The sequence below is a fragment of the Crocodylus porosus genome, unplaced genomic scaffold, assembly GCF_001723895.1.
Source record: "Crocodylus porosus isolate Cpor-Errol unplaced genomic scaffold, CroPor_comp1, whole genome shotgun sequence".
NCBI classification, from domain to species: Eukaryota; Metazoa; Chordata; order Crocodylia; family Crocodylidae; genus Crocodylus; species Crocodylus porosus.
This window is the reverse complement of record NW_017728938.1, coordinates 34,319-44,935: the sequence shown is the minus strand read 5'-3', so window position 1 is coordinate 44,935 and position 10,617 is coordinate 34,319. Positions and strand designations below refer to the sequence as shown.

At 46.7% G+C, this 10,617-nt stretch overlaps 1 protein-coding gene across 1 annotated transcript in view; it reads right to left on the bottom strand.

Moving 5' to 3' along the window:
* Positions 1–10,617, bottom strand: part of LOC109318265 (stabilin-1-like) — a 449,042-nt gene that overhangs the window by 404,836 nt on the left and 33,589 nt on the right. Inside the window, exon 12 of the mRNA XM_019547392.1 lies at positions 5,184–5,258. Coding sequence (XP_019402937.1) covers positions 5,184–5,258 — 75 coding nt within the window. The remainder of the gene's footprint in view (positions 1–5,183; positions 5,259–10,617) is intronic.

Here is a 10,617-nt window from a genome sequence, read left to right as displayed (position 1 = left end):
CTGTCAGGGCGGCTAGGATCTGGAACCAACTTCCAAGAGAAGTGGTGCTGGCCCCTACCCTGGGGGTCTTTAAGAGGAGGCTGGATGAACACCCTGCCGGGGTTGTTTGACCCCAGTACTCTTTCCTGGCATGGCAGGGGGTTGGACTTGATGATCTGCTCAGGTCCCTTCTGACCCTACAAACTATGAAACTATGGATGTTTGGTTCCCTAGGGACAACTAGCAGCAGCACATCTTGTGCTGCAGGAACTTGTCCCTGGGGAACACCCATGCCACACGCGCTTTGGCATGCAGCAAGTTGCCCTGGGTGGGGTAAGGGAGGCTGGGTCCTGGGGTCCTCTTGGGGTTGCAGCCATGGAGATTCTGCCACACAGAGCCTGGCCGTCACCTGCAGCATCACTCCAGGAAGCCCAGCTTCACTTTTCAGTAGTGTGTGCTGGCCGAGCATGCGTTGCATCATTTTTCCTCCTCATTCTTTTTTTTATCCCTGGATAACAAAACCAATGGAAAAAAACCCAGTGCAGCACACACTCAGGCAGCATGCCCTTGCAGCATGGAGAACGTTGGATTGTGTGGTATGTGGTGCTGCAAACATATTTGCAGCACCACATACCATATAACTGAGCTCATTGGGATGCATCCCACCTGCCCATCCCACTCCCAGATGCCACTGCCCACCTGCAGCCTCATCCCCTCTACCTGGATGAATGCATCCTGCCTGCAGGAGTCTCAGGTCAGTCTTCATGGAGACCCCACCCACCTGCTTCATGCAGCGCCCGCTATGGTGGGTGCAGGGCAGACAGGCCAGGGGCCTGGGCAGCAGGGACAGGTCTGGTGTTGGTGGCAACACTGGGAGCAGCAGCCAGAAGGAGCCACCACCACTGGTGCTGCCAGGAAGTGGAGTTAGGTCGCTGCACTGCCCCAGCCCTCCTGTGCACCCGGGGTGGTGGGACCAGCCACATGCACCATGGCCTGGGATGCTCCCTAAACCTGGGCCAGGCAGGGCCAAGGGACCCACTGTGCACCGGATAAAATCTCTTGATGGGCTGAATCCAGCCCAAGGGCCATATTTTGCTCACCCCTGTGCTAAACAGTCACACATTTTTTGGACAATACTTTTGTCATCAATTTGTTGTCTGTGTTTAAAAGGGTTATTGGCCTTCAGTTGCCTAACAAGTCTTGCTTTCCCTGATTAAACATAATTACCACAGCTTCTGTAAAATTCTCCCATCTCCCTATCTTCCATTATTTCCCAGTATGGCTCTATTATATCTGTCCCCAGCCACTGCTAACATTTTTCACGGAATACCACCAGAAGTCTTTTTCCTCCCGGTGCCTTCCCCCTTGCAAGTTTTTAAGCAGTCTACCTCTCACACTTAACTTCTCCGATTTTTGTTTCTTTCCATCTTCTATCCCTCCCTTTATCCCCTTAAGGAACACCTTCATTTGTCCATCATCCACTTCCCCATCTTTTGAACAACACTTCATAAAACTCTGCTGCCACACCCATCACCTTCACACTCTCTTCTATTTGGATTCCTTTTTCAGTTCCTCCTGCTTTCACTTCCTTCCTTCTTTCCCTCAAGTTCACTGAAAAATACTTATATCATCCTTCCCCCTTTTCCACCCAATGTCTTCTGGTCAGAAAGATTCTCTCATTCATTTTCCTTTTGAACCATTCTTCAGTCCGTCGCTTCATGTCTTCCAGTTCTTCTTTCACTCTTACTACCTCCTTTAATAATTCCTGCTTCTTTGCCTGCATTTCTTCTAGCTCTTCCACCCTCTTCTTCACTTCTCTTCAACCAATATTGCTGAAAAATTCTCTTGTTCTTCACTTTCTATCCCAGAGCTTCTGTAATATCTCTTCAGAGTTCTCCATCTCCATCCTTGATACAGTTCCACATATTCTTGACAAGTCTCCTTATCTTGTAATAACTGCACATTTAACTTCCACATCCCTTTCTCCCTACCTTCATTTTTTCTAAACTCATTTCCATTCTCAGCATCTGATGATCACTGAAGGTTACACCTAAGATCTCCTTTCCAGTCCCGAGCCTGTTTGACATTAATATAAAATCAATCCACAATACTTGTCTCCCACTCATTTCCACCCTTGTAAACACCTTCTCACTGGCCCATACATCTTTTAAACCTCTTTCATTATATTAATCCATACTTTTGACAAGCTGTCTAGCTTTCCCTTCCCTCCATCCCCTCTCCTATCCCCCTTCTCAATAATGCAATTGAAATCTCCCACCAAAATTTGCTGCCTACCTTCACCTACATGCACGTCTAATTTCTTAAATAGGGCAATCCTTCCTTCTCTTTCAGCTGGTGCATATATATTAAAAATCTCTAACACTTCCTTTTCAAACTCCACCACTATCTGTTGCAATCTCCCTTCCAATCACTTCCACTTGCCACACTTCCACTGCCTCACCCTTGACCAAAACTGTGACTCCAACTGCTGTGTTTGTATCTGACCCTACCCACCATGATGGTCCCCATCTCTTTACAAAATGCTTATAATCCCTCTGCCATGGGATTACACACTCCTGAAAACATATTATATCCACTTTTACCCCACTTAGTATTGGTATAATCTTATCCCACCTCTTCCTTGATAACACACTCCTGACATTTATAGATGCAAGACACCAATGTCATAGTTTCATAGTTTCATAGTTAGTTGGGTCGGAAGGTACCTGAGCAGATCATCAAGTCTGACCCCCTGCTGTGGCAGGAAAGACTACTGGGGTCAAACGACCCCAACAAGGTATTCATTTAGCCTCCTCTTAAAGACCCCCAGGGTAGGAGCCAGCACCACTTCTCTTGGAAGTTGGTTCCAGACCCTAGCTGCCCTGACCGTGAAGTAGCGCCTCCTGATATCTAACCTAAACCTATCCTCTGCCAGCTTGTGACCGTTATTCCTGGTCACTCCTGGTGGTGCTCGGGGAAACAGTGACTCCCCCAATGCCTGCTGATCCCCCCTGACTAGTTTATAACAGGCCACAAGATCCCCCCTCAGCCTTCTCTTGTGGAGGCTGAACAGGTTCAGGTCCCGCAGCCTCTCCTCATAGGGCCTGCCCTGTTGTCCCCTGATCATGCAGCTGGCCCTCCTCTGGACCCTCTCCATGTTGTCCACATCCCTCTTGCAGTGCAGTGCCCAGAACTGGATGCAGTACTCCAGCTGTTATGCTTGTCCATTTAAATTCCCCCCTTCCTCCCGGCTTGTCCACCTTCTTTTTTCTAAACTTCATAGCATGTGATTTCTTTCTTTTCCCAATTTGGCTCTCTTCTTTCTCCTGCTCTATCCTCACTCCTTCTTCTTCCTGTTTGTTCTCTCCTCTTGCCCTTCTGTCTCCTCTGTCTCAAGTCACTTGTCCCACTTATTTTTCTTTCTCTCCCCTCCTTTGTTACCAGCTGCACCATGTCACCTACTAAAATTTCACTCTCTTCCTCCCAGGTTCTTCCTTCTTATGGTGTTACCCCCACTGTCACACATTCTGACTCAACATCTTCTTCCTTACTTTCCTTTTCCTGTCTCTAGTGGTCCTCTGCAGATGTAGCTTTATTTGAGAAAGACCACGGGCATCAGCACTGTAAGCATCCTTCTTTCCTGCAAATAAAACACTTTGGTATTTCTTGGCACTCTGCCACCAACACTAACCAGATGCACTAGTCTAAGAGCAGGTGCAACCTAAGGATTCTGGGCGAACTGTATACAATTTCATGGCTCACCATGACATGAAAAAGAGTTGGCAATGAGGGGAATTGTACTTAATGGGCACTAACATATCTCTTATTCAGATCAGCTGCATTAACCTATCCTCGTGGTAGGTTCCCATCACAAAAATTGTAAGGAAGGGGACAGAATGGTGCCGGTGACAAATGTCACAGAAAGACAAGTGAAAAAGGTGCAGAGGGTGGTGGCTAACAAACAACAAAAACGGGATCATGCTGATCTATGTTGGTTGATCGTGAAAAATATCTTGCCAGTGACAGGGTGCAATATAAATGGCATTTGTTTATATCAGTAACTTATCCAAGGGAGAGATGCCAGGAAAAAGAAATGGTGGTACATGTGTTTTGGGAATACACATATGCAAAGGGTATGTGGGAAATGGAACATCTCTTTTTGAGGTCACAAAAATAATTCATTCCTTATCAAAAGAGATGGTACTATATGGATTCATACCAAAGGGGCCTGAGGAAACAGTATTGAGAACACTGTTAGCATGTGTTAAAACCAATATATGGAAAATAAGAAACCTCTGGGTGTTTAAGGAGTTGGCTTTCACTGAGAGTGCCTGAAGTTGGGACTGTATGAACTGAAACTACATTGACTGGGACCAGGAAGAAATTGGAGAAGAGGTAGCAGAAAGAAATGGAGGAAAAAGGAATGGTCACATTTATTTCACTGAACTAAAAGAGAGGAGTCCCAAAAGTGTTACAGGAGTTTTTAGAACTTAACAGTTTTTACAGAGGGAACTTAAATGATAGCTATGGGGTACCTTATGAAGAAATAAAGTTTTTTTTAGGGGTTTAGGTGGGAAGTAGATGTAGGTTGTTAAGGTTTTTAACATATGTAGGTTTATCATTTGTTATTTTGTTATATGAAGTTCTGTTAAAATGATGTTTAATATGTGAAGTTTTGTATATATACAATGATAAATGTGTTTTCAATTAAAAAAGGGCCATGTGTTTTATACTTATGCTCTGTGTTGGCTGCATTTAATTAACTTCATAGTTGGTTTCCGTTGCTGAGCACATGCTGCTTTTGGCAGCAGTTTAATGCTAGACAATATATATAATGAGGTTTCCTTGTATGTCATTATAAGAAGAGGGGCTTTTTCCCCCATGCCAGTTGATAGGGGAAGGACCTCATCTTGTATTTGAGCAAATGTGGCAGTTGAATATGAAAGAGGTAAATTTCTGCACCTATGTGGAGACTCAGAGTCCACTTCTAGGACCGAGAGAGAACCTGATCTTTGTACACCAATTAATTCCACTGGGAAGCAATTTTCTAGCATGAATATCAATATAATTCAACATGGCATTAATGAAAGGTAAGTTAGTTCATTCTCAAATACTGGTTTATGGATAATTTTGAATAATTTCCTTTTAATGGGAAGTATGAATAAGAGCTCTTTGACTTTAGTAACAGGAAAGTACTGACAAACCTCCTTGCAAAGATTGATGGCATCACATTGTTTTTGACCATCTCCGCTGTAGCCAGGAAGACAGTTACAGGAAACCTGTGGAAGGAAAAAACAAAGCTATTCTGGGGGGCCAGACACAGCACAGAATATGTACATTAACGAAGTAGGACTGAGGGGTGAGAAGAGCATATTTCATATACATGCTCCATTCATTCATGCCCATTAAAAATACCTAAGAAAACACCTAGCCTTTGGCCACTGGAGCTTATTTAGCCCCAAACACAGTTATGGGCTTCTTAGACAGTGAACCTTCTTTCACTATTTAATTACAAGAAGTAGATCCTTTTATAGGAAAGATAACCTAGTGTGGAGGGCTTTAAATTAGGTTTGCCAAGGGATGGAAACCAAAGCCCTGAGGTAAAGTGAGGAAATAGATTACCTAAAGGATGTGCAAGCAGGAGGATGCAACAGGGGAGGCCTTCTCATTCTTCTTAAGAAAGTAGGGCAATCAACTAGTTATCTCAGGTGTCTGTACACAGATGCATGGAGCCTGGGAAACAAGCAGGACGAACTGGAAGTCATCACAGAGTCACAGAACTATGATGTGACTGGAATAACAAAGACTTGGTGGGATAGCTTGCATTACTGAAGCACTATCATAGATAAGTACAGACTGTTTAGGAAAGACAGCCAGGGGAGAAGAAGAGGAGTGGACTTTATGTAAAAGAGCTGTATGGTTGCTCAGAGCTCTAGTATGAGACTGGAGAGAGACCTATTGGAAGTCTCTGGGTTAGGGTCAGAGGAGAGAACTACAAGGGTGATGTTGTGGTGGGTATCTGCTACAGACCACCAGACCAGGAGGATGAGGTCAATGAGGTTTTCTTCAAACAACTAGTGGAAGTTTCCTGATCACAGGCCCTGGTTCTCATGGGGGGTTCAATCACCCTGACATCTGGCCATTATCTCTGAGGATCGGGGAGGTCCCAGTTGATTGAAACAGAGCAAATATAGTGCCCACCTTTAAGAAAGTGAGAAAGCAAGATTTGGGAAACTACAGGCCAGTCAGCCTCACCTCAGTCCCTGAAAAAATCATAGAGCAGGTCCTCATGAAATCCATTTCTAAGCACTTGGAGGGGAAGAGGGTGATTAGGAACATTCAGTATGGATTCACCAAGTACAAGTCATGCCTTACCGACCTGATTTCCTTTTATAAGATAATTGACTCTGTGGATGCAGGGAAAGCAGTGGACATAATATACCTTGACTTTAGCAAGGCTTTTGATATAGTCTCCCATGGCATTCTTGTAAGCAAGCTGGGGAAGTATGGGTTAGATGAATGGACTATAAGGTAAATAGAAAGCTGGTTGGATCATCAGGCTCCACAGGTAGTAATCAATGGCTCAGGGCATTTTTACGTGTGCTCCAAGGGTGGGGGTGGGGTGCTTTAATTAGAGAGGCTCCAAGAGCGGCTCTAATTTACAGCACCTAAAATATCTTGTGTATCAGTATCTCCACACTTCAAAATGGTGGCTGGGGTACTTTATCTAAAGCTCGTTGAACAAACTTTAGTTACAGTGCCCTGCCACCATTTTGAAGCACAGGGACACTAATGCATGAGTGTGATGGTGCACCTGTGGGTGCTTGCCACTTTGAGGGCTGGTGCAGGCTGTAGAGGGCCTGAAAGGGGAGTGGGAGAAAGACACCCCTTCTTGGAAGGATTTTAAGGGTGAAGGTGGGTGCTTGCCACTTTAAGGGCTTGAGCAGGCTGTGAGGCAGTCTGCAGGTGACTGCAGAACCAGTCAGGCAGTCATAAGACAGGCCACTTGATTGGAGCCGGGCTGAGGAGCCTTAGCATAAGAGCAGGCCTGGAGGTGCTGAGTCAGCAGCTGGTGTAGGGATGCTGCTGAGGTAACATCACCCGCCTGAGATCTGCTGCTCCCAGGAACTTCTGTAGGTCTAGAGTAGAAACTATGGGGATGAAGGAGGTTCCTAGGGACCCAGTGGGGTCCCAAGCCCCAGAGAGAAGGCTTTAAGTGTAGGGAAGAGCAACTAAGGTCACCCAGTGAGTTAGCCCAGGACTTTGGCCTAGCTCTCAGATGATTAGCCATAAAGGCCTTCCTGTGGTTTAGCTCAGACGTACATGACACACTGGCCTGAGACCATTTCATCCAACATGCCTGCAGTGGGGAGGCAAAGGCTCAGCTTTGGCTAGGAAGACCCCAGAGCCTGGAGGCAACCATACACCTTGCCACTAACTTGGAGCTGGCAGAGAGGATGCAGGGCCCGAGTCCCAAAGGCAATAAGCCCAGAGTACAAGTACATACTAGTGAAGATGAGCCAGCAGTGAACACCCTGACCCCAGAACTGTCAGTCCTGCAAGCAATAATGGAGACTATGCAGACCCTTAAGGGTGCAATGGACAAACTCCACCAAGCTCTGGAAAGTCAGGGCCCAAACAGATGTGGCAGTGGGGGCCCGCCTAGACCATGGCAACTGGAGTTACAACAAGAGACTGCTGGCGGGTGCTGGCACTGTGGTGACCGTGACCATTTCTGGAGGGACTGTTCAGAGAGAAGGTGGTATCCCAGGCAGGGAAACTAAGGCAGGCAGTGGAGAAGGGCCCATGCACTGCTGATACAACCCAACACCCACAAGAGGATCTAGTAGTTTTTAAGTCTGCTGGTTTGGGGTATTACCTGGAAGGAAAGCTAGGAAGGGTCCCTTGCCAATTTCTCCTAGATTCAGGTGCCCAGGTATGCCTTGTACATCACCAAGTATGGGCACAAGCTACATCCGGGATACAAAGTGGCCTACAACCCTGTAGTCTAGTAGTCAAGGCAGCTAATGGGGAAATGCTCCCAATACTGGGGGAGTGGGGTACAACCATCTACTTCCAAGACCTGCAACTACCTTACACATTCCTTGTATTGAAAGATGCCAGGCAAGATGCCTTGTTGGAAATGTACTTGCTAGAACAATTCCAAGCCACCATAAACTTTGCTGACTGTTCCTTTTCCTTGCTGGGCCAATGTTTTCCCCTGTACATTACAGATAGTCAAACTGAAGTGTGTGAAGTGGTAGTGGAGGAAAGTCAGATAGTACCTCCTAGAAGTGAAATGATGATCATGGGCAGATTGAAGAGATGGTGCCGAAAGGATGAAGAGGGTTTGTTTGAACCGAAGTCTAACAAGGAAGTGGGGCTCCTAGTTGGAACTGCAATGGTTAAGAGCCACTGGGGTGAAATTCCAGTATGCATAGCCAATACGTCATCAGAGCCTCAGGTTGCATATCAGGGTACTGTAATTGGGATATTCGAAACTGGCATAGCTGTCCTGCAAGGAGACCCTGTGACTCAGTGGTCAGCTGCTATATGAGCACTGAGTGTGGACAAAAACTCACTGTGGGGAGCCAGATAAGAACCTCCAGTGGACTGCAGGATGATAGACATGTGAGTTCAAGCTAGGCCATCGTGGCCTGGAACTAGAATAAGTAGAGGCAGTGCAAGAGGTGCTACTGAAGTACGCCAGCGTATTCAGCCTGGGGGACCATGATCTAGGCTGGGCAGGTTTAATAAAGCACTGGATTGACACAGACAGTGCCAGACCCATCAAACAGGGGCCCTGAAGGGTACCCATTTATTTCCAGTGAGAATTTGACCAGCAACTACAAGAGATGTAGGAAAGGAGCATTATCAGGCCCTCTGCCAGCTGGCCCTGTGGTGCTTGTGAGGAAGAAAGGTGGCGACATGCGGGTTTGTGTGGATTATTGCAAACTGAATGACATTACTGTTAAGGATGCCCACCTCCTACCTCAAATGGATGATGCATTGAACCTCCTGGCCAGAGCCCGATGGTTCTCCACCTTTGACTTAGCTAGTTGGTACTGGCAGGTGAAAGTATTCCCAGAAGACAGAGCTAAGACAGCCTTCTACACCAAGAAGGGGCTTTTTGAGTTTAATATCATGCCCTTTGGGTTGTACAATGCTCCTGGTACATTTCAGACACTGATGGATATCATATTAGCAGATTTACAAGGGACCTCCTGCTTGGTCTACCTGGATGATATCTGCACCTGCAGAAACTGAAAGCTGTACTCAAGAGGCTGAGAGAGGCCAATCTGAAGATTAAGCCCACCAAGTATCAGCTGTTCTGCAGGGAAGTGAATTTTATGGGACATGTGATCTCCACAGAGGGGGTTGGCCCAGACCCAGGGAAGGTGAAGACCATTAAGACTTGGCCAGTACCCCAAAATGTGAAAGAATTGTGCAGCTTTCTGGGTCTAGCTTCCTACTACAAGAGATTTTTGGTGGGTTTTGCTACCATTGCAAGCCCCTTGCATAAACTTTCTGATAAGGCAAAGTTCATTTGGACAAGGGAATGCCAAGATGCCTTCCAGGAGCTCAAGCAAAGGTTAATGTCATCCCCTGTTCTAGCATACCCTGGCCCTCAGTTACCTTTTGTGACGGATACTGATGCAAGTGATGTGGGCATTGGAGCTGTGTTGTCACGAGTTGAAGAAGGAGAAGAAAGAGTAATTGCCTATGCCAGCCAAACCGTAAACAAAGCTGAATGCTAATATGAATCCACCAGAAAGGAATTGCTTTCCACTGTGGCATTAACAAAGCACTTCTGGCACTTCCTCATGGGAAGGCACTTCACGCTAAGAACAGACCATAGCTCTCTTCAGTGACTGCACAATTTTCAACAACCTGAAGGACAACTGGCCAGGTGGCTAGAACAGCTAGTGGAGTTCAACTACCAGATACTGCATTGCCCAGGGCAACAGCCCCAGAATGCTGATGCATGATCCTGTAGGCCTCACCCGATGGATAGTCGACTGGAGGGTGAGGCAGTGAGGATACAGACACTACCAATAGCAGAGGCAGCCAAGAGCAAAGCACAGAAGCATCCAACTACCAGGTGGGACATCACCCCAAGGGACAGCCATGAAACGCCAATTTTTTGTTCTGTGACTCATCACAATGGAAGGCGACCCTGCAGCAGCCACAATGGCCCTACAACCACTACCAACCACTGGGACAGCCAAGAGTGAACCAGCCCCAGATTTGAGGGAAGCCAGCAGGCTGACAGATTAGTGGGAAAAACAACAGAAGGATGCTGACATCAAACAACTGACATGGTGGAAGGAACTTGCGAGCAAGGAGTTTCCTGAAGACGGGCAATATCATCCCCACTTAAAGCAATACCAGGCAGTGTGGCCTGAACTAAGCATTAAGCAAGGAGTCCTAGTGCGAAAGCTTCCCAGGTCTGCCCAAGGACCCGAGTGCCTCCAACTAGTGGTGCCAGAACAGGAGATACTGACAATCTTGCAAGCCCTGCATGAGGGACCCAGTGGGGTCCCTCAAGGCTCTGTCCTGGGACCCATACTGTTCAACATCTTCATTAATGATGTGGACATTGGAGTCAGGAGTGGACTGGCCAAGTTTGCCGATGAC